The sequence below is a fragment of the Paramacrobiotus metropolitanus genome, unplaced genomic scaffold (genome assembly GCF_019649055.1).
Source record: "Paramacrobiotus metropolitanus isolate TYO unplaced genomic scaffold, Prichtersi_v1.0 Parri_scaffold0000015, whole genome shotgun sequence".
NCBI lineage: Eukaryota > Metazoa > Tardigrada > Eutardigrada > Parachela > Macrobiotidae > Paramacrobiotus > Paramacrobiotus metropolitanus.
The window spans coordinates 125,973-152,984 of NW_026570235.1; the positions used below are offsets into that span (position 1 = coordinate 125,973).

General features: G+C 41.9%; 4 protein-coding genes across 6 annotated transcripts; 3 read left to right on the forward strand and 1 right to left on the reverse strand.

Annotated features, from left to right (window-relative positions):
* Positions 1-6,799: 6,799 nt before the first annotated feature.
* On the forward strand, positions 6,800-10,296 carry LOC129585021 (uncharacterized). 2 transcript variants are annotated; one of them, XM_055477524.1, is made up of 10 exons: positions 6,800-7,441; positions 7,629-7,720; positions 7,841-7,905; positions 8,252-8,510; positions 8,606-8,698; positions 8,816-9,106; positions 9,210-9,278; positions 9,387-9,440; positions 9,624-9,830; positions 9,908-10,296. In XM_055477524.1, the coding sequence occupies exons 1-10, from the start codon at positions 7,341-7,343 to the stop codon at positions 10,129-10,131; spliced, it is 1,455 nt and encodes a 484-aa protein (XP_055333499.1). In that variant the 5' UTR covers positions 6,800-7,340; the 3' UTR covers positions 10,132-10,296. The 2 variants fall into 2 exon arrangements, with proteins under 2 accessions (XP_055333499.1, XP_055333500.1); XM_055477525.1 differs by having other exon boundaries at positions 9,894-10,068.
* Positions 10,297-10,865: 569 nt separating this feature from the next.
* LOC129584874 (transcriptional repressor NF-X1-like) lies at positions 10,866-16,862 on the forward strand. Its single transcript, XM_055477267.1, has 8 exons — positions 10,866-11,574; positions 12,048-12,209; positions 12,494-12,655; positions 12,766-13,565; positions 14,342-14,536; positions 14,602-14,935; positions 15,265-15,547; positions 16,036-16,862. Exons 1-8 carry the CDS (start codon positions 11,049-11,051, stop codon positions 16,598-16,600), a joined length of 3,027 nt encoding a protein of 1,008 aa, XP_055333242.1. The 5' UTR covers positions 10,866-11,048; the 3' UTR covers positions 16,601-16,862.
* A 459-nt stretch (positions 16,863-17,321) lies between these two features.
* Positions 17,322-21,487, forward strand: LOC129584876 (mitochondrial-processing peptidase subunit beta-like). Its single transcript, XM_055477268.1, has 12 exons — positions 17,322-17,475; positions 17,628-17,713; positions 17,786-17,917; positions 17,979-18,096; positions 18,547-18,844; positions 19,001-19,080; positions 19,151-19,263; positions 19,798-19,902; positions 20,040-20,078; positions 20,162-20,497; positions 20,875-20,950; positions 21,189-21,487. Exons 2-12 carry the CDS (start codon positions 17,648-17,650, stop codon positions 21,251-21,253), a joined length of 1,428 nt encoding a protein of 475 aa, XP_055333243.1. The 5' UTR covers positions 17,322-17,475; positions 17,628-17,647; the 3' UTR covers positions 21,254-21,487.
* Positions 21,488-21,987: 500 nt separating this feature from the next.
* LOC129584852 (cytosolic-abundant heat soluble protein 86272-like) lies at positions 21,988-23,803 on the reverse strand. 2 transcript variants are annotated; one of them, XM_055477205.1, is made up of 3 exons: positions 23,150-23,803; positions 22,722-22,927; positions 21,988-22,435 (listed from the first exon to the last, which is right to left on the reverse strand). In XM_055477205.1, the coding sequence occupies exons 1-3, from the start codon at positions 23,219-23,221 to the stop codon at positions 22,321-22,323; spliced, it is 393 nt and encodes a 130-aa protein (XP_055333180.1). In that variant the 5' UTR covers positions 23,222-23,803; the 3' UTR covers positions 21,988-22,320. The 2 variants fall into 2 exon arrangements, with proteins under 2 accessions (XP_055333180.1, XP_055333181.1); XM_055477206.1 differs by having other exon boundaries at positions 23,143-23,803.
* Positions 23,804-27,012: the final 3,209 nt, after the last annotated feature.

Below are 27,012 nucleotides of genomic sequence, written 5' to 3' on the forward strand. Positions count from 1 at the left end.
AAACTCTTTGCAAATGAACACTGATGTAAAGCTGCTAAAGGCAGCATGAAACCAGAGCAATCTCAAGGAATACCATCTGACCACCCAGATGGCCAGCAATAAATCTCAACCGCGACAGCACATTAATGTCAAAGGCGAGACAAAAATCATGCCGCTCGCCAGAATTAACATTCATTATCTCCGATAATTCCTTTTAATTCTGTTGCTCGCGTGTGCTGTAACCGATCGACGACGGGGTTTGCCGGGTATTTTAATGGGAAACAATGATATACACAATGAATACAATGAATCAACAACGAAAAACACAATGATCTAACAACAAGCACAAACGCCCCAAACAAACCCCCAAACAGGAACATAAGAATATCCAATCAATGACCAACGTGGCAGCTGCACCACTGATACGGAAACTGTAGAAAGGAAGGCAATGTCGGTAACAGACGACGCAAACTGCGCTTAAAATTAATTCCGAAATCACGGTGACCGATTATAAAGCAGAGAAATGTGCATCAGCGTCAAATGTCAATTGACACACAATAGTAGGAATATGGAATAAATAAGTACAGAAACTGTACAAGTGACGAATCAGCAGGATTAAAATATACTGCACAACCATAAGAGAATTGGTCAGTTTTGGAAAGTAGGATTATACGGGAAACTTGATGATCGCAAAACCGTAAAATGACGAAACTTATCGTCACGACTTATCAATGAGCGATAACGCAAATTCAGACACAATGAATTCAGATACGCTGTGTGACAATGAAGAAACCGCAATGCGGGTTTCAGTAAAACACAGATGATATCAAGGGATATAGGCCAACAAAGAATTCAACGGGAACCAAACGTTGAATTCCTGTAAGTGCAACATGGGAATATTTGATCCCATACCGGTATTAACGGACGATAAATTAAACACTTCAGCTTCATTAATGAGCCACGCAACACAACGTGGAAAATGTAGGAACTGTAGAAAGCGGCTCAGTGCCCCGGAATATATTTTCGGCATGGACACAGAAATGTGATGCTGGATAACATGTCTGAAGGTAAAATTGGAAGAACAAATGGTAATAACGTTGGCGTGCGAGCATCCGCGTTTCGCCTCCGGTTTGGTGATCGGCATATCCACTGCTTTCCATCTCGTCCCATTGCGAATCAGTTAATCCGAGGCGTTAGATACAGTAGGATAAAAAAAAATTTGAGAACACCAAAACGAATCGGATACGGTTAAGTCTCTGGGATGATAACGTAAAAACGATTAAAAGTCATGTTTGATGTGAAAATCCCACGGAAACAATACCAACATAAATTTAGCTGAGCAAAGATGCAAAGGTAGTCAGAACGCAAACAACTGAAATCAGAATTCTACGCATCCGGCAAGTTACCGGACCGAAAGAACAGAGCAGCCGCTAACACGCTGGCAGTCGCAAATGAAAAGTGCAATTATGATATATACTATAATATAATATAATATATTGTAATCGCGTTCGACGTGAATAGCCAATAGGCCCAATACATGGTGATGGACTGTATAAGCAAAATTATGGGACGCAAATAATATCTCGCGAACAAGACGAAAACGCACTTGATATCCAACAAATGTCCAGATCGATCAGCAAGATTAAAGAACAAAACTGTTTAATGACGAGAGAACTGGTAAAATTTATAATTATGAATCACTATATAAGCGATTAAGAGAACTTTATGACTGTCATCAGGCAACAAGTTACGTAACCGAACAGTATGGTCATCACTGAGGAATGAAGGGAACTGAGGTGCAAGCAGAAGGCAATGCATATTGTACACCCAAATAAGAAGCCATCAAAGGGAACCGAAATGACAACGAAGGAATCGTGATGCTGGTTTCCACTAAACACATGTGACCAACGGATATAAGCATTAAGCGATTATCAGGCATCAAGGGGAACCAAACGATAAAATCATTGAAACACAATGAGACACAATGAAATAAAAATAAACAGATAAGAACTGCAGTGCCGCCGAATATGCCGCCGAAACGTTTTCTGCGTAGACACGGAAATGTGATGGTGGTTAACGGGTTTCACGGTAAAATCTGGAAATATTGACCAAAGGCAACCAGAAAATATTGGCAATAAGTATTTAACGATAAATACAAGGCATATATATTACGGAACACACCATTAAGGTTACCCCTGTTTTGGCTTTTACCGTTCGCGAATGTGGAGATCCTGCGATATCGACTCAAAACCCAGTCTTGACCATTCTAAAGTGTTTCTTAGTTAAAATCATGAAAAATTCAACCCCTGTAACCAGTATCATAGGTTCAATAGTAAACTTTAAAATTCAACATTTGGTAATTCCGCTTAAAAATTAACTAGTCTGACTAGATTGAACTGAGATTTTTTGTTACCGGCCTGTAAAATATAAAACGCGATTCTCCAGCACCTTGCGAGAGCTTTTTGGAAAAAGTCCATTTTAAAGTTGCAACTTGCAAAAAACACTTCGTCGGTTGCTTGATTCGACAATAACTCGAGCAAAATCAACTTTTTTCAAAATCGCCCTCGCAATTAGACTTTTACGATATCCATACATCCACTGTCAAAATTTCAAAATTCTACTTAATTCCATTAGTGACTAGTTAATTTTCAAAGCCTGTTAACCGCATTTTTTAGCTGTAGGATTCGAAAGTTCATGCAGGGATAAATCTCATTTGAAGATGTTGGCAGTCTCAGTTCACCACACATACCACGTAGGAATAGCCCGAAAGACCAACTAGACAGCCGAGTGTGCGCTGCCCAGCTACACTCATGTGTGATCAAAGTCTTTTGTCTTCAGAGTTTGCATCCATTTTGCTACGGTTTTATGACCCAGTAAAATAAAAGATACAAATCGCAAACAGGTGCTCCCCATTCATTTGACTGCATGTCCAAATCTAATCGCTTGCATATACGCAGGCATGCAAATGGTAAGCCGGGCCGGTCATTAATTACAGTACTGGCTGCTCTGGGTCGAATACTTTAAAAATTTATATCTCGCCTCCCAGTTGCTCAACGAAACTGCAAATTCGGAGATACGCAAAAAACCAAAGAAAGCGAAACACATTGCACACCAAAGTAATGATTGGTCATATAACGATAAGGACGAAGCAATGATTCTGGTTTTCAACAATCGCATTATATCCAGTGAAACTGGCATTCGGCTATCAGGCATGATAGGAGCCAACCGCTGAAATCCTTTCAATGCATGTTGAACATTCATAGACACTACGGGATCAGATACACCGCTTTCAAGCGCATAGTTAGAGATTCCGGCAAGATATGTTCGCACCGACGAAAACTTATGGCCGCAACGATACAAATGAGCAATGAAATTCAGCACATTGACTTCGGTAAAAGTGATGAATTGTAAAATGGAGCAGACAGGAACCGCAAAACTGATTCAATGCAGTCAAATACGTTTTCCTAGTTGACGCGGAAATATGATGCTGCATCAAATGGTAGACTGTTGCATCTGCAAGATATCAGACCAAAAATCAGGCACATTTACTGGACGCATGCAAGCGTTCGGAGCAGCTGCACGGAAACGATCGAATTCAAAACGGGAAAGTGAATCGGCAATTATGTTATCAATGCCCGATACGTGTTTTACAGTCATCGTAAAGTTATTCAAAGCTGCAACCATTAAAATTTTTCGCAAGGCGTGCAGAATATCAGAATTTTTCGAATTAAGAGAACACCAGCAGTGAACCACCGCCATGTTGTCACAATGAAAAATAATTTTTTGTTTTCGAAATTTTTCTGCCCAAACTAAACACGCAACATAAACAGGAATGATTTCCAAAAACGCAATACACCGTTGCGCAATTTCCTGCGACGGCCAGCGGCATGCAAACCATTCGCCGTCAAAATACGCAGCTAAACCAGTGCCGGCAGCTGCATCTGTATACAGATGAAGGGCGTCAGGATGAGACCAATTAACAGACAAGAATGAAGCACAACCATTCCACTTTGGCAGAAACTCTGCCCACCAACGAAGATCGTCATAAATATCATTAGTGATAACGATCGATGTGAACTGCATCAAAGATTTTGCAAATGGTAGATGGGCATGCAAGACTGCGAAAAGCAGCATGAAAACCAGAACAACATCAGGAAATGCTATCTGACCACCCAGATGGCCACCAATAAATCTGTCGCGCGACAGAACATTAACGTCAAAGGCGAGGCAAAAGCATGCCGCTCGCCAGAATTAACATTAATTATCTCCGATAATTCCTTTTAATTCTGCCGCTCGCTGTGGACGTAAACAGAACACCGCATCGTGGGTTTGCCGGGTATTTTTTATTCAAAACAATGAGTACACAATGAATATACAATGAACCAAAACAGAAACGCCCCAAACAAACCCCCAAACAGAACTCAGTACATGCGGAACGATTGAATTGGCAGATTCTCCCGAATATAACTTGAAAATGCCGAAGATTTCCAACGTCCAGCAGACTGTACTTGCTGACAAGATGAGCCCATCGCTAACGCAGTGGTTGCGGCTCCAATACGAAAACTGTGAGAGTGAATATCAGGAAATTCCGGTAATAACCGATGTAAATAACACTCAAAATAATTTCGAGACAATGATGAACCATCACGAAACACGAAAACGGCGCTTGAGCATCAGTACGGACACGGCATCGCGAATAACGAACATATGCACGAACAGGACAAATGGAACGCTCAGTAAAATTAAAATGCACTGTATAACCATGAGAAAATTGGTCCGTTTTAGAACTTGGAATAACAAGTGACACATGATGCCCATCAAAGGTGACATGTCGAAATTGAATAGTGTGCTTATTGCTCAACGAAACTGCAAATTCGGAGATACGCAAAAAACCAAAGAAAGCGAAACACATTGCACACCAAAGTGTGTTCCTGCTGGACGTTTATTCACGCGTAGACTAATTAATCTGTTGTCTTCGCCAGATCCAAATCGAATCGTTATCACTAATGATATTTATGACGATCTTCGTTGGTGGGTAGAGTTTCTGCCAAAGTGGAATGGTTGTGCTTCATTCTTGTCTGTTAATTGGTCTCATCCTGACGCCCTTCATCTGTATACAGATGCAGCTGCCGGCACTGGTTTAGCTGCGTATTTTGACGGCGAATGGTTTGCATGCCGCTGGCCGTCGCAGGAAATTGCGCAACGGTGTATTGCGTTTTTGGAAATCATTCCTGTTTATGTTGCGTGTTTAGTTTGGGCAGAAAAATTTCGAAAACAAAAATTATTTTTCATTGTGACAACATGGCGGTGGTTCACTGCTGGTGTTCTCTTAATTCGAAAAATTCTGATATTCTGCACGCCTTGCGAAAAATTTTAATGGTTGCAGCTTTGAATAACTTTACGATGACTGTAAAACACGTATCGGGCATTGATAACATAATTGCCGATTCACTTTCCCGTTTTGAATTCGATCGTTTCCGTGCAGCTGCTCCGAACGCTTGCATGCGTCCAGTAAATGTGCCTGATTTTGGTCTGATATCTTGCAGATGCAACAGTCTACCATTTGATGCAGCATCATATTTCCGCGTCAACTAGGAAAACGTATTTGACTGCATTGAATCAGTTTTGCGGTTCCTGTCTGCTCCATTTTACAATTCATCACTTTTACCGAAGTCAATGTGCTGAATTTCATTGCTCATTTGTATCGTTGCGGCCATAAGTTTTCGTCGGTGCGAACATATCTTGCCGGAATCTCTAACTATGCGCTTGAAAGCGGTGTATCTGATCCCGTAGTGTCTATGAATGTTCAACATGCATTGAAAGGATTTCAGCGGTTGGCTCCTATCATGCCTGATAGCCGAATGCCAGTTTCACTGGATATAATGCGATTGTTGAAAACCAGAATCATTGCTTCGTCCTTATCGTTATATGACCAATCATTACTTTGGTGTGCAATGTGTTTCGCTTTCTTTGGTTTTTTGCGTATCTCCGAATTTGCAGTTTCGTTGAGCAATAAGCACACTATTCAATTTCGACATGTCACCTTTGATGGGCATCATGTGTCACTTGTTATTCCAAGTTCTAAAACGGACCAATTTTCTCATGGTTATACAGTGCATTTTAATTTTACTGAGCGTTCCATTTGTCCTGTTCGTGCATATGTTCGTTATTCGCGATGCCGTGTCCGTACTGATGCTCAAGCGCCGTTTTTCGTGTTTCGTGATGGTTCATCATTGTCTCGAAATTATTTTGAGTGTTATTTACATCGGTTATTACCGGAATTTCCTGATATTCACTCTCACAGTTTTCGTATTGGAGCCGCAACCACTGCGTTAGCGATGGGCTCATCTTGTCAGCAAGTACAGTCTGCTGGACGTTGGAAATCTTCGGCATTTTCAAGTTATATTCGGGAGAATCTGCCAATTCAATCGTTCCGCATGTACTGAGTTCTGTTTGGGGGTTTGTTTGGGGCGTTTCTGTTTTGGTTCATTGTATATTCATTGTGTACTCATTGTTTTGAATAAAAATACCCGGCAAACCCACGATGCGGTGTTCTGTTTACGTCCACAGCGAGCGGCAGAATTAAAAGGAATTATCGGAGATAATTAATGTTAATTCTGGCGAGCGGCATGCTTTTGCCTCGCCTTTGACGTTAATGTTCTGTCGCGCGACAGATTTATTGGTGGCCATCTGGGTGGTCAGATAGCATTTCCTGATGTTGTTCTGGTTTTCATGCTGCTTTTCGCAGTCTTGCATGCCCATCTACCATCTTGCATGCCCATCTATCGAATTTCGCGTTCGACGTGAACTACATCAAAACTCTTTGCAAATGAACACTGATGTAAAGCTGCTAAAGGCAGCATGAAACCAGAGCAATCTCAAGGAATACCATCTGACCACCCAGATGGCCAGCAATAAATCTCAACCGCGACAGCACATTAATGTCAAAGGCGAGACAAAAATCATGCCGCTCGCCAGAATTAACATTCATTATCTCCGATAATTCCTTTTAATTAGTTTCGTTGTTCTACCTCTCGATCATTATTTTCCGAAAATTCCTTTCTCGAAATCAACGAATACCACGATCACTAATTTATACTTCCACTGTTGTCATTTTTCTTTGTAACATCGTTAAACAGTGATTATGCATTATCGCCGATCAGTCGCTTTTGCGGCTGCGTGAACCATGCCTTCGGGTAATTCTGCATTACATAGAAACAAATGCTGTGTTTCGTAAAAATGTTCCTCAACCACAAACAAGCTTGAGGTAAAATGCTAGTGCAGTATCTCGAAAGAAAATGGTATCTGACAAGTCGTTCTGACGGAATAATCCCAGTTTTTAACCCACAATAACGTCCACAATGTTCAAACGGAGCGTGATGCGATCTCCTGTGAAAGCCTGTGATCTTTTTTATCCTTTCTGCATTTTTGGGCTGTTTATCAGCGTCTCTGCTCATATACGGTAACGTACACATACAGTTGCTGTATCTAGGACAGTTGTTGTTTTTATCCCCGGAAAAAAGGAATTTAGTGATTAGTGCTGAAAACTGAGCCTATTTGATACACAGTTTTAATACATCGTAATCTTCACGCCGTCCTTGTATATCAAGCGTACATATGCTGCAATTCAACGATATTAAATTTTGCAGGTTGATGTATCCTTTTCCGAGGAAGTACGCCATCGACTCTCTAAATAACAGAATAAACCCATACGGAGACTGCGGAATGCCACGAGGAAGCGGTAAAATAGAACGCTATCGGGATACATCACTTATATCTGTATACGCCTTTCAATTTTTTTTAATTAATATATCTATAGATTATCCGTACTTACAAAATCAAACTATTTCATGCTTTGCAGTGAACACGGAGATCTTGATGGGAAGTTCATTTACAGTTACATGGGCCGTTGGTCAACCACACGATGTATGCTAACATGTAAATTTTTGTATTTGATGGATGTCGAAAGGTCGCACGCTGCATGTGTACGGTCTGTACTATACTTCGATTTCTTATTTTCTTATAAAATAATTTCCGTGGCCGATCTTTGCGTTTTTGGGAATGTAAAGAATTTTAATTCATAACGTCGTTTTCTTGATAATGTATGTATGTACGACATTTGCAGGCGCGTTGACTCAGCATGAGGGTGACCTTTGTAATCTGCAATAAATGACACAAGGAGTATCATAGTGAAAAGATATATGTACTATGTAGTATGTACTACGTATCGTCTCGCGACACTGTATAATGAATAACATTCTAAATTTGTTAGGGCGGACACCGGGTGGAGTTGCTGGATAAAGAATACAATTTACTGGCCACACTCGTGCCATCGAACGGAACAGCCGACGAATTCTATGGCAACAACACGGTTGCCAACATGGCCCGCGTAACCCTGCCCGCCGACATCTCCTGTCCACACTGCATTTTGCGGGTGATCAAACAGGGCGAGATGACCCCTGACCATGGCTCACCGTTCAGTTATGTCTACCGGAGCTGCGCCGATATCGAAATTGCCGATAAAGTGTCAAGTAAGAACACAGAGCGGGAACGACATTTGACAGGTCACCGTTAAAATTCTTTATACACCTCATTGCGGTATGTTGCTATGTTTTTATTCTTCTAGCAAGAAAGGCAAAGTGCTCGCACCGTGGTGTATGGAACGGTACCGCGTGCCGATGTAATAAGCCATTTCTGGGCAATTTTTGTGAGTTTGAAGGTAGATATTGACCTTTAAGCATGTGAATAAGTTATATGCAACCGTTTAATTTCAGCGTCGTTTAGATATGGCTTACGCCTTACAAGTTATAATTCAGCTGCATTGATATTGTTGCAGAAGAATGCTTTGACGACAGTGACTGCGCCAACGCCGGCATCTGCATCGATACACATGCTCAGTTCTTTCTCAGACGACAGTGTTACTGTCCCCGAGGGTGGCTAGGACCCCGCTGTGCCACTATGTCGGCGCACAATATTGTGACCTTTAACTCTTCTCTGTACCGAAAACTCGCAGCGCCCTATGCGGTGTTTACGCTGTACTGGAGAGTGATTAAGGTCACGCATGAAGTGGAATTTGTTGTTCATGCCAAGACGAAAAATTGGCTGGCTGTCGGCTGGCGACCGGATGGTAAGCAGAATAATTAAAACTTCTAGAGTAAGTGGGAGCACACAGTGCCACACACACACACTGAACAGCAAAGCGTATGTTAAAGATATATCGAATTTTGCAGATATTGACGTATCTTGCAGGAAATTTCCACCTATGGATAAAGAAAACGTCATTTCCCTAAATGATACAAGTACGTGTATTCGCACTGTACAGTGTACATACAAGTGTGCTGCAAGACATAAAATCGTAAAAATTTTGCCTTTGAAAGCAGCACATGTTATTTTGATTTTCTACGCAGATGGCAGATTAACGGTGAAAACTGTGGATTATCTTGGAACAGAATTCGCTAAAGGTTAGAAAGCTTTCCAGAAATATATGTATAAGCAAGTGTATACATATATATATATATATATATGCAAAGTGATATGCACAACCCTGGAACATATATAATAAATTATATGGAACATACTGTTACATACAGTGTTATTATTCATCAACGCCAATATTAAGTACACATAGGAGTACATGGTTTTAGTGCCATTACATCCAATGTCATGCACTGATGTGGTATATGCTAATGCGTACGGAAACCTGTGCCGTCTTCGTGACATGTACATTCGGGATTTTCACACTCCGGTGCTGGATGAGACATTTGGTGGTCAGCAAAGTTTAACGGCTGGTCAGTGCTCCGAAGACGACGGTACTGGCTATATACAGGCCATGTTTCGCCGAAAATTGATCGGTAGGAGTGTCACGGCTTAAGTGACCTTTGTAAAATTAATTCAATTGTTTACACTTAATATAGTTATATGGTTGCAGCCAGTGATCCGGCTGATCATTCGTTAAACACCGGGAAAATGCATGTGATTTGGGCTGTCGGAGTAGATCCGTACATTCCTCCGCCGAAAAATCGCACTACCATCGACGATATTTACAGCGAAGCGAAAATTAAGACATTTTACCGGAAAGGAGAGTTGAACAGTCATGCACATTCACCGCGTACTAGAGGAATTTTTAAAATCGATTTTCTACTCGACTTATAATACAGTCAACTATATCTGGTGCGTAATAATATCGCTGATTCGTAGTTCATATTGAACGGAATTTAATGACTATGCTGTCTATGCAGTGTTGCAGCGTCTGCAAATGTTGTTATCCTGGCGCCCGTTCAACAATATAAAAAAAATTGAATAGCTACGATTTTCAGAAAAAATGTCATATGGGATAAAGTTATAAACCTTCAACGAGTTACACGAAATTAAAAACTTGAATAACATTTTTTTAGCATCTCAGAATCCTGAATGAGTATTATTCTGATGTTAAATCAGTGGTGCTTAACCGGAATGATACCATACGAACCATTTTTGATAACACTACGATCTGCAATGCTTACTTACGCACTCGTACAAACTACAAGATAATTATTATTATTATTACAGTAGTTTTGTTCTGAGAACCTTTACGCATTACCCCAAAGACAATAATTACAAAATTTAGTGATCCGCAATCTGCCACATTATTATTCTTTTGAAAAGCAATTTGATCACCGATTTACGCCTTTTACGGTTAAAGTAGCGATTTATTCGTTGAGATCTTGGGAACTTTAGGACTCGGATCAAAGCACTCACTATGGAGTGGGTGGCTCCGTGTAATTATGACATCATCGAATGGTACTGTTCGTTATATCGCGTGTAGCCGCCGTACCGTGTAAGGTACCGCACCACGAGTTCACAACGTGGGCTATTCAGAAATCACAGGTCAGAATGAATGATAAAACTCAAGGCTCATATAAAACCATTGCCAGGAGAATTCGTGTTTAGTTATCCGAGAGGTCTTTAGTGCGATCATCGATTTGGTTGGCTTTGTCGAAATCGGCGGATAATTTAGGTTGTTTCCGCATCCGATTTCCACATTTGAGGTGCCATTAGCTACATCTTGTTCTAACGAATTACCGTCCAAAATGTCGGATCAATCCCAGAATCACGGATACAACCCTAACAACAGGGGATCGAATCCTCGCGGAGGACGCAACCGCGGCGGACGAAATCGCCCCCAGTACGGATATTATCATACTGCTCCCGCGGCCCATTCCCGGGAGAATCATCAGTATCCCGAATCCTACGAGTATCAGAACCCCAGCTACGGGAATCAGCGACAGTATGGGGATGCTCGCCAGGATCCCTTCCCCCATGCTCCCCACCATTCCGCCCCGTCCCAGCGTCCACAGGCCGTCCCGTATCAGGAGGATTATCACCATCAGCCGTACGATTATGGATACGGCGGTGAATCGTATTATGGAATGGAGTTTCATCCGCGCGGATCCCGTGGTGGACGGGGAGGGGGACGGGGTTCGCGACGCGCTGCGCCTCGCAGCAACGGACACGCCACGGCTCAGCAACCTCAGCCGCGACGGCAGTATCCCCAGGCTGATGATAATTGGCAGCGGAATAGTGGCCAGCCTCTGGGAGAGAGCGCCAATAGGGAAAGTAAGTTTTCTTGGAGGGAATTCCGAACTCGAATTTGTCTGATGCACGACTGACGATAATTCTTTTAACTCTTAACTCTAGTTATCTAGTAGCTTTACTAGTAACTAACTATTCCTCCTGTTTTTTAATTGAATAATTTTTGCGATTTTTTTTTATTTTTTTAAATTTTTATTCATTTTATTAATTTTTCCTCAAATGATTTGTATTTATTTTTTTAATTCACCCTTTTTTTAATTGTTGGGTAGTACTGCATCAGTTTGATGGTATTTTGTTTGTGAATTTTATACCACGGTTTCTCGTAATTTCTGGAAGTACAGTACTTGCTTGCGTTATAATATGAATTGGATTGTTACCTTTGAATTTTGATGTTATACAGTACCTATTGTCGGATTTGTACAGTTTTCGTTTTATCGAATTATATTACTGTGTGTTAATTGGTTTTAGTGAAGTTATCGAACTGCATTATTTCGTAGATCTGCTGCCGGTTGTTTCAAATCCAGTGCAGCCAGCTAAACCGAATAATGAACCGGCTAAAGTGATTCCAGAAACAGTGCCGTCCACTAGACGCCTTCCGGCCGCTAACCGTGGTAGTAACCGCGGAAGAAATACGCGGAATGATGATCGCAATCAGCGCGGTAAGACTGTGGTTTTCGGCAGTTTGAGAGCGTTTCTTTTCTGCATAATTTAGAAGTTTTAATGATATTGTGCGTTAGGGCGTATGGTGTATCTGGCTGATCTTTCCTTGTTTTTGTACGACGAAGATTGACGACCTAATTTTTATGTACATGTACAGTAAATTTTTGCACGCTTGTGCTGTAGACTTCCATTGTACAAAAGTAACAACTGAAGAGTGTACTGTATTTTTTTTAATAAACTGACTGTAGAGTATAGACCGTACTATCTTTTTTCTTGTTTCCAGAGAGATTGATTGATGATTTAACAAAAGAGCGACTGGAATGCCAGTTCTGTTATGATCGTGTGTGGGCCAAGCAGCAGACCTGGAGTTGTGATAACTGCTTCAACGTCTTCCATTTGAAATGCGTTCGAGGATGGGCCAACTCGTGCAAACGCGAATCCGACGGTATGCTCGTCTCTTTCTATGCTCACTGTCAATAGTCAGTGTCTGTGTAGTTATCGTTATTTATTGATTCTTTGTTTGTCTAGTTTTTAACAGTTATGTTCTGTGTTTAGACGACACCTGGCGGTGTATGATCTGCCAGTCCGTCTTCCAGGATGAACCGAAAACCTACTGGTGTTTTTGTCGCAAGCACGAGAATCCCGAGATGGACCTCGGCCTAACACCGCACTCCTGCGGAGAGACCTGCGCGAAGAACAACACCAAGCCCAACTCCAGCCGCAACTGTCCGCATCCCTGCACGGAGCTCTGCCACCCCGGTCCGTGTCCGCCCTGCCACAGTCTGGCGACGAAACCGTGCGCCTGCGGTCGCACCACCGTCTCCGAGCTGTGCTCCATCCAATCCGTCCACGTCTGCTCCAGTCTCTGCGGGAAAAGGCTCAACTGCGGCCGGCACACCTGTTCCGCCACGTGTCATCCGGGGGATTGCGAGAAATGCTCGGTGATGGTGGAGATTCCGTGTTTCTGCGGGAAGGATATGCGCAGTGTGCCGTGTATGGAGGCGGGGCTGGGGGAGTATGCCAGCGGGGGGTTTGCCTGCGCGGAGGTGTGCGGGCGGCGGTTGGGGTGTGAGAATCATGGGTGTCAGCGGCGCTGTCATGCCGGGGAGTGTGGAGTGTGTCCGCAGGCGCCGGAGGTGGTGACGACGTGTCCGTGTGGGAAGATGGCGTTGAAGGGGATGCAGCGGCGCAGTTGTCTGGAGCCGGTGCCGACGTGTGTGGAGGTGTGCGGGAAACGGTTGGAATGCGGGACGGCGAAGAATCCGCATTTCTGCGAGAAAATGTGTCATGAAGGCCCGTGTGGAGCGTGCGGGAAGAAGACGGCGGTGACGTGCTTGTGCGGATCTTCGACACAGGTAAGAATGATAATCTTTGGTTAAAAGAAAATTTTTGCTCCTTAAATAATAAAAAATTTACGAACGGTGAAACAGTTTATGTAATGGCAGAATGTAGATATGAAGTATGCCAGCACCCAGCTAGCTACGCACCAGTAGCAATCATTTTTTCTTTGTTTATATACGGTTCTGTAAGAACCTATGATTGCAATTTTTTTAGGTTTTTACATTTCGCACTAAAATCCCAGTTGTATAGTGGTCAGAACACGGGCGTATTGGTTGATATGACCGCGCCATACGGCTCGACAAAGCCGCATCCAGCGCCCATTGCAGTTTAATCTATTTTGCGCAGACGAACTGTAGCCAAATGAAAAGCAAAAATATAAGCGTTCAAAAAGTCTTGCAGATTATCGGTACATTTGCCAGTAAACGCCGATATTTTTCAAAACTTATCAAGCTATCAAAGTGAGAATTAAAGCCACTCACTAGAAAGTTAGGGATGTGTTAGTCCATAAATGGGATATGCTAATGTTGCGTGGGATGTTTTAGTCCAAAAAGGTTTACCTTCCCAGACCGGAATATTACAGAAATTGTAGCTTCCACTAAAGCCCTTCTGTGGTTCCAAATCGGCCATTTTTTAAGTTCTCCGGTATTTGTTGCCCTCGAAAAATTTTCGTTTAACAGTAATGATTATGGTTATTTTTAATATCTAATTTTCTGTCATTTTAAATTCGTGGCATATAAGAGCGCACACTGGCTGTTGCCTATTATAGGGCAAGTTTTGTTACCAATTGTAGGTGGTGCCTTGTGCGGAATTGACGCCGGAAGTGAAAATGTGGCATTGTACCAAGAAGTGCCAGAAGAAAATGTTATGTGGTCGGCATAAATGCGACAATATCTGCTGTAATTTTGATGAGCATGTTTGTTTGCGGACCTGCGGGAAGCGTTTAACATGCGGGCTGCACAACTGTGAAGATCCATGTGGTCACCCGGTAATTTTCGTCTTTGTTCTCTGCTGTGTTTACATTTAGGAAGGAAATTTTTTTTGTTTGTGTAGGGATTTTGTCGTCGATGCTACAATACATCATTCGAAGAGCGAACCTGCCGCTGTGGTCGCACCGTCCAGCACCCACCCATTCCCTGCGGCGCTGCGTTGCCGGATTGCCCCTATCCGTGTTCGGAGGTGCATGCGTGTGGGCATCCACCCACGCATAACTGTCACGGAGACGAGCAGTGTCCGGCGTGCACGTTCTTGTGCGAAAAGGTGTGCTTTTGTGGCCATGAGACACGGAAGAATGTGCCGTGTTTCACTACGGGGATTTCATGTGGGAAAGCATGCGGGAAGCCGTTGGAGTGTGGAGTGCACGCCTGTCGCAAGATCTGCCATTCTGGTAATGCATTTTGAACTGAGGAAATATGTTTAAGTTATTTATTAGCAGTACATTAGAAACTTGTGACACGTGATCTAAAATTTACTGACTCCTTGGCAATCACCGGTAAATCGTGACAATGATATCGTAGTGTTAAGGCTTGAATATCTGCCTTTGTGAACAATCGTTAGCTTTGTACACTTAGATATACTCGTACAATACGTTGTTGTGGTTAATAGTTTGGTTTGTAAAGTTTGGTTGATACGGTCGGTGTTTAATATTTTTCGGATTTTTATTGACGGTGGTTGAGTTCCGCGGTTTTTTTATGTGTGTATTTGCGATTCGCATAGGTGAGTGTCAGCCGCCTGGTGAGAAATGTGCCCAGTTGTGTCCGGTGGTGCGGAAATGCGGTCATCCTTGTGGAGCTCCCTGCCACGGGAAATCTCGCTGCCCGAACACGTCATGCAAGGCCAATCTGGCGGTATCGTGCGAGTGTAAACTGCGCCAGAAGACCATTGTGTGCTATCAGCATGACAAACTGCTGATGGACTATCTGCGCCGCAAGCAAGGAGAAACGGGCGCAGTTAAGACCGGAGATTTGGAGAGCCTGCGCTATATGATGCCAACCGATATGTAAGAACAAAATTCGTTAACTAGGCGTTGTCATCTTTTGATTTTCCGAAAAATTGTTATACGTAAAGAAAAATTTCCTACAGGTTTGTGTACCTGTATTCCTTTAAATGTGTGAAATGCTATCGTAACGGGATGACATGGATTTAGATCTAGCGCAAACTGCTATTGGACTACGCTTTCTATCACTTCTTTTAGTTTTTTTGTGCGTAGTACTTGACATCTTTACTTAACACAATCGAACACTTTTTCAAGTTTGAGTCACTTTTATGTAGCGACTACTGGAGCTGGTTTCTTCTTACTCCTGAATTCAGGCAATCTTTATGTTATGTATGCCGTACGTATTATCGTTTGGTTGAGTTGCTATCAGTAAACCGGTTTGGGGTGACTAATTTCCAGCATTTGGGAAATTTCTGTCTTGGTTTACAGTTTTAAGTTACAACTTGATTGCAATTCGGCTGTTGATACGACAGCTGTATATTGTATTTTAGTTTGGAATGCGATGAAGAGTGTCGTCGTGTGGAGCGCAACAAGAACCTGGCGGCCGCCTTGAAAATCGACGAGCATGTGGAGGAATCCAGCGCGCCCTGTCCGCCGGTCTACAGCGAAGACCTGAAAAAATTTGCCCGTGAACACCAGCGTTTCGCCACCCAACTGGAGCAGAAGCTCATGTCATTGGTGGAGACGGTGAAGAAGTGCGCCACCCGCAAGGTCCACAATTTTGAGCCGATGAAATTTGATCAGCGCAAGTTCGCCCACGAGCTGGCCGGCTTCTACGGATGCGAGACGAAGAGCTACGACGACGAGCCCATCCGCAGTATCATCGCCGTCGCGCGGCCCGACAGTGTGATGCTGCCGGTGGTGCCGCTGTACCAGGTGGTGCAGGCGGAGAAGCCGGTTAAGCAGACCGCCAAATTCCCGGCGTCCGTCTTGAAGGGGGTGGCCGCGGCGCCGGTGCCGGTGGAGAAGGAGAGATCATCCGGCTGGCCCACCCATCTGCCGGTTGTGGATGCCAAGAAACAGCCGGTTATTGATTACTTTGATTTTGAGCAATAAAATTAGATAGATAAATGATGAATTTTTTTGAATGAAATGAGCAACGAGACGAATGTTCTTGAGATTATGAGTACAGAGTGTGTAATGCTGGTGATCCTGCGTTCGGAATGTGTTCGATTGACCGATGTTCTGTTTTGCTTTTTTGATAGTTTTCTAGTTCGATATGTTGGAGCATTTCTGATGGGATTATTGCTTTATTTACTTTGATTTGTGATCTTTACGTCAGAACCTGGATTAAACCGAGAAAAAACGATAAAAGAAACAGCGAGGCAAGACGTTGGTAGTTTTCGGTACGTGATTATGGTAAAACGGTAAAATTTAATATGAGTCCATACGCATTTATGTGCTTCCTCTGGATTTCCTTATGCTTATCTATTGCTAGCACGAGAACTGATTAACAGTAATTCGGCACAAATTTGATTTCAATTACTGAATTATTTCGATTACGAAATTTTAATTCAAAATTTCAAAACCTTTAAACAATTAAACCACAACGGCAATTTACTGAATTATTTCGATTACGAAATTTTAATTCAAAATTTCAAAACCTTTAAACAATTAAACCACAACGGCAACGGCAAACAGACTTGATCTACGGCAATTTGTAGCACTTACTTGGCGCCTGCAGTCAGTCTCTGTATCAAATTATGGGCTAATGTTTTAGGCGCAAGATGATGAGTCTCTGTCATGGCCAGTCAATTCAAAAGTAGGCGCACTGCAAAGTGCATACCTTCATATTTTCCAAATCGAAATTTTTGGTTCGTTCTTGTTCCTTCGGACAGATTTTGTCTGGAATTACAGGAGCATAATTTTTCCATTTCGCTATTGCCATTTTATCTATTTTCACCCATCTTTATATTTATGGTAGCTAGCAGGTGAGACTAGTGATCCATACAGCAGTTTCGCTGCATCGTACTTACAGCTGTCGATTAATGAGAATTTGCAGTGATTTTACGCTCCCTAGTTTCCAGTTCTCTGAGTCTTCTGGATTACGGTTTTGCTCACTATTGCATACTGTGAATTATAGCTGATTATTCTGCGGATATAATGGCGTCGAAGCTGTTGCGATTGTCGTCGGGAGTTCTGACGCAGGCCACACGGAGACCTTCGCTGGTACTTGCTTATCTCTCACTTCTCAGCAATTCCGTCTGTGCTGAACGCACTACTAAACATTTTGGCACGTAGGTGTCGCAGCGTTTCAAGTCTCCCTTAGCGTTCAATGAACGGCCCAGCCTGAACGTGCCGGAGACCCGCGTGACGACGCTGTCCAATGGCCTGCGTGTGGCGTCGGAGGACTCAGGATTGCCCACTTGCACCGTACGCACTCTGATTTCACGCGAAGAATGCAATGACGCTCTGGAAATGGTTGATTATCTAGGTGGGGTTGTGGATCGATGCGGGCAGTCGGTATGAGAATGAGAAGAATAACGGTGTGGCGCATTTTCTGGAACACATGATCTTCAAAGGCACCAATTCCCGATCACAACAACAACTAGGTACGTTTTCCTGCGACAAATAATAAAAAATTGCTGGCTGTTTTCCTGTGTTCATACCATAGTTGAAAAATTCTGTGGCAGATTTCTCTCTGATTGTTTTACAAACTCAAATGGGAAAAAATTGTTTTCATCTTCGGTGGATTAACTTCGATTTTGTAAAAATTTAGTAAGTAAAAGGGAAAGATTTTGATAAATTAGAGGGAATTAAATAAAACAATAATAGTAGTAATTTAAGCAGAAGCAATTTGAGCGCAGAGAAACTGATATTTAATATTCAAAACAATGCGGGTGGAATGGTGTGACTGTATAATGCTACGTATAACTTATTGCCGAAAAAATAATTTTTTTTGATCTAGTGATCCATTTAATTGTACTGATAGAACAAAGTGCCTTTTATTTTTTCTCTATAATTTAAATATTATTGGATCAAACTTTTCTTGTTGTTTTAAGAAATGGAAGTGGAGAACATGGGTGCGCATTTGAATGCCTACACCTCGCGTGAGCAGACGGTGTACTATGCCAAATCCTTCTCCAAGGATCTGGAGAAGGCCGTGAATATTCTGTCGGATATCACGCAGTACAGCACTTTCGGGGAGGATGAGATTGACCGCGAACGGGGCGTTATCCTGCGGGAAATGCAGGAAGTGGAGACCAATCTGCAGGAAGTAGTCTTTGACCATCTGCACGCCACGGCCTACCAGGGCACGCCGCTGGGACGCACCATCCTCGGACCCACCCAGAATATTCAGTAAGCGTTAAATATTTCTTAAGATATTTCTCGGAAAAATGTTTGGTTTCCTCGAATTTTGGCTTTTCCTGGGTTTTTATTTATGATTATTAATGTCACATTTGCGCGCTTTGTGTGTTGTGAATATTACTCCTTTTATGATCATTTTATTTGTAGGTCAATTTCCCGCCAGGATATTACCGACTATATTAATAATCATTATAAAGCGCCGCGGATTGTTCTAGCGGCTTCCGGAGGTATGATTGTTCTGCTTGTCCAGTCCGCAGTTGCAGGCAGCATCGCGCAGAATCGGGTTGTGGTTTGTAGGTGTCAACCACGAACAGCTCGTGTCCCTGGCTGAAAAGAATTTTGGCTGCATTGGAATTACTTATCCCGGGGAGATCCCGCGGCTGGATCCCTGCCGTTTCACTGGAAGCGAGGTGCGTATATTCTTAGATTTGGTGTGATTTCTCTGCGTTTTTTTATCATGAACGATTAAACCGCAACCACAGTACCAACCTAATCAGTGACGAATAACGTAGTGTGATGTAGCGGGCATGGTTGATCGTACTCCATTCATAGTGCTTAAGTCGCTTGTCCTGACAAGAACAGTTTTCTTCATGGTGGTTGTTAGATATTTATTTTTCCAGTGAATTTGTTCTTTTTTATGAATGCACTCCGGTTTAATATTCCAGCACCGATTTGCCGCATTTCCCGGAAATTTAAGTTATTTTCTCCTGTTTGAAGCTTTTAAAATTTTTTTAGAAAAAACTTTTGAAATGGCATTATTGACCCTGCTACTTATTGTTAGTAATATACGCGTAGGAGAAGATCCTCGTTGTAGAAAATTAGAAATGGTGTTATTAGTTATACTTATCAGTTACTCTGTATATGCTCATTTTATGGTGACATGCTATTGCTTAAAATGATCGCTGTCATATTAACTTCGCATGACAAACTCCTGGCCGATGTAGATTCGCGTTCGGGATGATGATATGCCTTTAGCGCATGTTGCCATCGCTGTGGAGAGTGTCGGCTGGGCACATCCGGACAATATTCCCCTGATGATTGCCAATACCGTAAGCATTTATGACGGCAAAAAAAATTGATATGGAGAATTTTGAACTCATAATTTTTTGCACAGTGGGAACCTTTTGAAATGATGGATATATTTTGTGGGGTGAAATAATCACAGATGTGTGCTTTCTACTTTTAGATTGTGGGCAGCTGGGATCGATCACACGGGGCAGGCGCGGTACGATGTACACTGTGCATGTCCGCTTTTATGATAGAAATTGCATTAAAACATATAAATCTGGAGTGTGTCGTTGGGTGTAGAATGTGGCCAGTCGGTTGGCGCAAAATGTGGCGCCGTTAAACCTCTGCAACAGCTTCCAGTCCTTCAACACCTGCTACACCGACACCGGCCTGTGGGGCGTGTACTTCATTGTGGACCGCATGAAGATCGATGATTTCATCTACAACCTGACGAACGAGTGGATGCGTCTGTGTAACAGTGTAACGGACTTCGAAGTGGAACGGGCCAAGAACTTCCTCAAGGCCAATATTCTCCTGCAACTGGACGGCACGACACCCATCTGCGAGGATATTGGTCGGCAGATGCTGTGCTACGGCCGTCGAATCCCCTACATCGAAATGGAAGCCAGAATTGATGTAGGTTCCACAGGTTAATTTGCCGTTGAATTTTTGAATTAAGCGCACTAAAAGCCTTCATGGCTCCGGTTTGTTAATTTATTAGAACTTGTTCGGTGTATCTGTGTGCTTTTGTACTATTCGAAAATGTCTTTTCAAGATAAGCGAATTATGTATCGATTTATATGGGTTTACGTGTACCACTAAAAATGGAAGGTGTCATGTCTTACAAAATTCAAAATAGGTAATCTTATAATTAGTTGTGCGGTACTGGCGGAAATTATCGGCGAACGTTAAGGTTTATCCTCAAATTATATTGTTCGACTACGCAGTCGTTTGACGGGGATGCGACGGTCGCATTGTATCTGTATTTTCATCTGTAATAATTTTTGTTGCAGGCGGTGGATGCAAATATTGTCCGTGAAACATGTACTCGATACATTTATGATCGCTGTCCGGCTGTGGCAGGTGTTGGTAAGTGATGAGCAGCCATTAAACATAAGCATGGATGAAACATAAAGCAACACTGCGTAATTTCATTAAATACACTCGCCAAAACTTCCAGGTCAATGTTTACGATAAGTTTAACTGGGCGTTTTGCCCGATTCTTGGTCATTGTTGAGTGGAACTTATGAATTTTTTCAAATTATTTTTGTTATGCATCCTTTTTTTGCAGTTATGAGCGTTTCACTGATGGCTGCTTATTTTGTAGGACCTATTGAAGCTTTGACCGACTACAACCGACTCCGTAGCAGCATGTACTGGGCACGTTGGTGATCAGGGAAAACTATAACATTATGGTTATCTTTTACTAACGGAAAGTGGTACTGATGTTTGTACAAAATTATCGGTTTCTGTCGACCTGCACATTTATGAAAATGGGATGAAAGACGTTGTGAACTTGTGCGGTGAATGTCAATGTTCAGTAGTCACGTAGTGCGATTAATTTCTGCAACATTTACTTCGAAAATGGTTGAATGTGAATCCAACATAAAAGTATTTGATTACAAATATCTACAATGTGGCGTAGGAAATCATCCCATAAAATACCAGAAAAAGTGGGAACACTGCGAGACATATCCGTCTTTCGATCGCTGCGGTGCAGCCTTAATTGAGCTCGTTGGCACCGACATGTTCATCAATGACTTGCGCTGTCTGGAGAGTGGAGACCGTCGACGATGGGCTGCCGTTGCCCGCACGGTCGCACACCGGCCCGACTGCGCTTCGGGTTGTCCTTTTGCAACCAAACTGGTCGACCTGGGTGTGATTTTCTTAAATCACACCCGCTAATTACATTGATTACATTAATATTGTTTAAAATTTCAGAAATAATTTGTCCGAAATTAATTTCAGCAAGTAATACATTGTGCGAATATTTTCAGACAGGCCGCATTTCTGGGCGCTGCCGCTGAATCATTACAAATATTTTTCTTGTTACGATTCTGCTAAAGTTCCTTAAAATTAAATTATTATTTTTCCGAAGTATGAATCGCTGTGATTCCAATGAATTTTAATTTTTGAATCGCATTTAAATAATTACATTCCCCCAAAATTAACACAAAAAACGCAAACAGCCAAACAACCGAATCGGTCAAACGTATAAAAAAATCGTCCACAAGTTTGATGCAAACCACCTTTGCCGGTACGACCACCAAAGCAGTCGAAATTCATTATTTGGTAGTTACTGTGAAACAGGATAACACGACGACCCAGTGATACAGCACGTCAATCAGAGATTACAATTAATAAATGAAACCAAGGGTGAGCGCAGGAGCGGAGCTTGCTCCGTCCAAGGATAAGAGTAATAAAAAGCGGCATCCCCAACGGAACCGCCGCGACGGCGCTTAGCGGCCCAGGAAGGTGTCCTTGATCTTCTCGCCCACAGGCTTGTCCTTCTCGTTAACATCGCTGGGAGTGGTCACGGATTCGGGAACAGTCGTACCGCCGCTCACAGTGCGCCTGTAAAAGGAAATTAACCCAAAATCAATTCACCGAAGCAGGATAATTCTCCAACAATTATTAATCACTAACAAGTTAATCACAATCAAAATCATCCGAAATTCTTTTGTGGAAAATTTTGAATTTACAATTTCAAAAAAATTTCAAGGTATACTGCGTATTATTTTATATAAAATTAAAAAAAATAGTAATTAAAAAAACGAAGTCAGTTAAAAAATAATTACCTATAATGCTTTGAAAATTTTATTTTAAAATCCAAAAAAACAGATTTATGCAAATTTGTTACCCAGCAGCGCTATCCATGGAGACTTCGATGTTGGCGGCCATGCTGCTCTTGTCCAAGGCGGTCTGGGTCAGCTGGGCACCACGCTCCACCTCGTTCTTGGCATACTTGGCCACATGCGCATCCTTGGCCTTCTCCAGTTCAGCCTCGCGTTTCTGGCGCTCAATGGTTACGTCACTGGAATCCTTGCGGATTTTTTTGGCCTCTTCCTGCACAAATCAATTCACCATGTTTAGAAAATTCTTAAAAAATTCCGGACTTCGTCAACATAAAAAACAAAACACCAGCAAAGATTATCCCCATCTTGATTAGTTTTTCTTGATTATCTATTTCGTCATTAATTTATCAATTCATCATCGTAATTAATACAGGGGTGCCGCGCCAAGTTCGGACAGTTGCGAAACATTTATTTAAAAAAAATTACCGTATACATTTATGTTTTCGTCTTTGTATTTTCTAGTACAACTTTTAATTGGGAACCCAAAAATATCAAAGTGGAGCATATTCGCTATGATAATAAGGGGCGGGGCGAGTGTTTAGGGGAAGGGGTAGTGGTCATTTTTCTGGCGCTTATAACTGCACCTCTGAAAAATGTAGCAAACGACATTTCTGGGTGAGCGTTTCTGAAAACTGTTAAGCGACCCAGAAGGTGTCCGTCGGGTGCCAGCAGAGGGAACTAACGCCCTCAGCGCCCGCGGCGAACTCGAAACAAGACTCATCTCCCATAGACTTGTATGTTAAGAAGCACATCCAAAGAAATGCGGTTGCCAAGAGCACTGTTAGCATCAGATAAGATGTTAGTGTTTAAAAGAGAAGGAAGAAGGTTCCACTAGGTGGCCATAATATCGTTTAAAACTTTTCAGCTTCCTCCAATTTTTAAATACTTGTCGAATGAACTCGATTATTTCTTAGTAAGCAGTGCGATTTTTGCACCAAAAATTAAATTCTAAATTTGGCTGCCGTTCCTGAGCCTCATCTTTTTGCATGGAAACAAAATTACTGAAGGTGCTACAGACCAAGCACTATCACGCAAAAGTTTAAAAAAAATTTAGATTTCACTGGTAGGAGTAGAGGAATTTTTTTAACTGTCCGAACTTGGCCCCCCTATTAATAACATTTATATGGAAAGACAGTTTCATATGTTTCGGATGAGTGGCTCACAGATAACCGCATATGATTCACAGGAGTGCATGTCGGTTCATGCAAATCGTTTACAGAGCTGACTGATAACGCCTAGGCAGTTATAACTTTATCTCGTTCGTAACGATTAGTGCCGTGGTTTGGCAAATTTTGTTCGAAAATACAAAAACTATACTTTAGCTGCCAACTGCCAAGCACCGGTGGCTGTCGGCAGCTGGTTTACATAAACATACAAACCTGCATTTTTACCACAGCTCAGCTTGGCCCAAGCATTTGAATACTCTTATATAACATTATTATGTTTTACTAAATATTTTTTCCATCATTATAACTTTTAAAAAACGAAAATACTGAAGTTGATACACGCTCATGCATCGTCATCCTGAAAAACTGTAAATATACTGTGAAACTGTGATCTAAAGAGCGATGTGTGTATAGATTACAGAGAATACGCACAATAACCGAAATATGACTTACGGACTTCTGTATTCTGAAAGCAGCTAAAAAATAAGTAGACACTGTAAATGAAAGTCGGCATGTGTAATTTTTCACACGCGCCATAAAATACTAACCGATTACGTTAATTACTTGAAAAACTTATTGGCCTTGTATCTGTAAATTAAACTGATTCCTAATCATGGTAAGCACAAAACCGAAACGGTCCGCCTTTATCTGCAGTAGATACTGCTAAATTCTAAAACAACTGTATGTTTATAAACTTATGATCAGTGCAAAATTAAATTATTTCAAAAGCGCAAGTACCTGGTATACCGGCGGTAAAGTTGAACTCATCTCATTAAATACAGCTCGATATATTGATACTTAACATATGTGCCTATATTGGTATATGGCTATATGACATATGTATACTGTATGCTATATGACATATGTACACAGTCACAGTATACATGTACTTACAGTATATAAAGAAAACCGCCGAAGTAAGTACTGTAATACTTTGTTTATTTTTTTAATTTTTTAATACTTTGTTTCCTATTTCTATTCATTAATATGATTAATTAACAGAAGACATTAAACAGTAATGGCTGACCTCCCATAGCAGACGCGCACGGACGCGTACATGATAGTATTACTGTTATCAAAAGCCTCTTATCAGGATTTCACACGGAATCGCGTCGCAACGGCTGAATGCGCCAAGTTCAACTGTGCGCGCGGCAAAAGTTGTCAGTGTGGTGAAAACCCAAAACTTGATATTTCACTCGATCGCAAGCTTCATACCGCGCTGCACCACTAAATCTTGATTTCACTGGTCTTACGTTTCCAATTAATAATCATCGGCGGCAGCTTATATGGAACTATTTAATTTATTGGGATAACAACCGGGAGCATCAGGCTGTGTCATTGCGTCTTTAGGCAAAGATTTTGAAATCGCTTGAACAGTGCAACCGCATTTTATTACGAATTGATGCTTGCCTGCGAATGGCTACGATACTCGTATTTCTTTGTTTTGGCGAATTGTTGCACGGTTACTGTGCGCATTGCACCGTTATGAATCTCTGATTGCTTCACAATCGAACCGCACGTTTAAATTTTAATGCTAATCAAGCCAAATTGGAGTGAATGGTTTGTACAAACCATCCACAAAGAAACCCGCAGCTGTCTGCAGAATGCAGTGAGCAAAAATTCTTTTTCCAGGAAAGGATGAATATAATTTTGCCCAAACTGTGATTAATTAACTGTTCGATGACGGTGTCAATTTTGTATCAGCCGAAAACTATTGCATCATTTTACACATACACCACAGCTACCGAATCCAAATCTCCTGCTGATTAATAAAGAATAAAAGCGCCTAAACAAATGAATCCACACAAGCGCATTAAAATTACTAGTATCGTACTACAGAATACATATACCGGATAATATAATATTTGGAATACAACCGCAATTAATTTCATAAACGATTGGGAGGCGGGGACGGCACAATTTGTACCGACAAAATTATTACCTTATGTCGGATTACGACAAAAACTTCCAGGACAAATTTTGTCTTTTTCAAGACAAAAAAACACTGATTTAAGGGTGATTGTGATTCATACGTTTTCCGTATGAGTTAACGTCTAAATAGATGTACCGATATTACTATGATTCATAATTTTATTATTGATGGGGCCCGGCACCCCTGTATTATTACTTAACTTCTAAATATTAAATGTTCAGTAGTCACGTAGTCGTTCATGCATTCTATGCGGTGTAATTGCATTTTCTTGGCGGATGAGTATGCACATATGATTTCAGTCAGATATGCCAAACAAAGAAAAGAATGCCACAGGCCTACAGTTTTATGCAAACTAAAGTAATTTGCTGTGCATGCTATTCCAGAAACTTGCTCCTATATTGCCTATGGCAGGTCGACACAGCAAAGCAGTCTAATAAGCTCACAAAATACAAGATGCAAAAAAATCAAAACAGTTACAAGTGCGAAGTAAATAACTGAAAAGTGCAGTTCAAGAGAACGGGAAACGATCAGCACATACCTCATCTTCTTTTGGGGATGTCTTTTCGAGTTTCTTCTCGTGACCTCGGTCAACAGCGTCCTTTTCGCCGGTATGCTGCTTCTCCAGCTCCTTGCGGAACTTCGGAAATTCCTCCTATACTAGAATTATACATAACATCAACAAATCAGCAAACTGAAATGTAAATACTCAATAATTCAAGATAAATACCCAAATACCAAGGCGGTTTACCGAAGATAAATACACTTCAATAATAATTTACAACGAAGTTTTTTGTACGGAGGTGTACGTATAAGAGAGGTTTCACTGTACTGTATAACTATTATGAAAGCGCCTTTAGAATTTAGAAGACAAGTGTACGTTTACTACTAAAAGCGTACATGAAGTTCAGGTTTTACCCAGTACTTTAGCTAATATGGCGCATTTCGGTACAGAATTTATCGTACGTAGTAGAGAGGTGTACGTTTATTTAGAAAGGGTGTACATATGGCAAGGTTTCACTGTACTTAGCGAAGCCTCTGGCGTTGTCGAACTTCTCGCTCTTTCCATCCAGGTATAACTCAACGGTACGTTCGTCGACCGAGAGCACACCGACCGGTCCATTCAGGCTGTCTGGACTCACCAGCCCGTGGAACTGTGGGCCAAGCGTAGGAGACAAGCAACCCAGCAACACGTTGACC

Bases quoted from the DNA above. Each gene is read 5' to 3' on its own strand.
- LOC129584876 (XM_055477268.1), top strand. From the start codon at position 17,648: ATGGCGTCGAAGCTGTTGCGATTGTCGTCGGGAGTTCTGACGCAGGCC. The intron at 18,845-19,000 runs GTAAGCGTTAAA...TTTTATTTGTAG, and splicing joins GGACCCACCCAGAATATTCA to GTCAATTTCCCGCCAGGATA. The intron at 20,079-20,161 runs GTACGATGTACA...CGTTGGGTGTAG, and splicing joins GATCACACGGGGCAGGCGCG to AATGTGGCCAGTCGGTTGGC.
- LOC129584874 (XM_055477267.1), top strand. From the start codon at position 11,049: ATGTCGGATCAATCCCAGAATCACGGATACAACCCTAACAACAGGGGA. The intron at 14,537-14,601 runs GTAATTTTCGTC...TTGTTTGTGTAG, and splicing joins AAGATCCATGTGGTCACCCG to GGATTTTGTCGTCGATGCTA. The intron at 15,548-16,035 runs GTAAGAACAAAA...ATTGTATTTTAG, and splicing joins TATATGATGCCAACCGATAT to TTTGGAATGCGATGAAGAGT.
- LOC129584852 (XM_055477205.1), bottom strand. From the start codon at position 23,221: ATGCTCCACTTTGATATTTTTGGGTTCCCAATTAAAAGTTGTACTAGA. The intron at 22,928-23,149 runs GTATACGGTAAT...TGATTTGTGCAG, and splicing joins ACAAAGACGAAAACATAAAT to GAAGAGGCCAAAAAAATCCG. The intron at 22,436-22,721 runs GTAACAAATTTG...TTCCTTTTACAG, and splicing joins TCCATGGATAGCGCTGCTGG to GCGCACTGTGAGCGGCGGTA.
- LOC129585021 (XM_055477524.1), top strand. From the start codon at position 7,341: ATGTTCAAACGGAGCGTGATGCGATCTCCTGTGAAAGCCTGTGATCTT. The intron at 7,442-7,628 runs GTAACGTACACA...TAAATTTTGCAG, and splicing joins AGCGTCTCTGCTCATATACG to GTTGATGTATCCTTTTCCGA. The intron at 9,831-9,907 runs GTAGGAGTGTCA...ATATGGTTGCAG, and splicing joins GTTTCGCCGAAAATTGATCG to CCAGTGATCCGGCTGATCAT.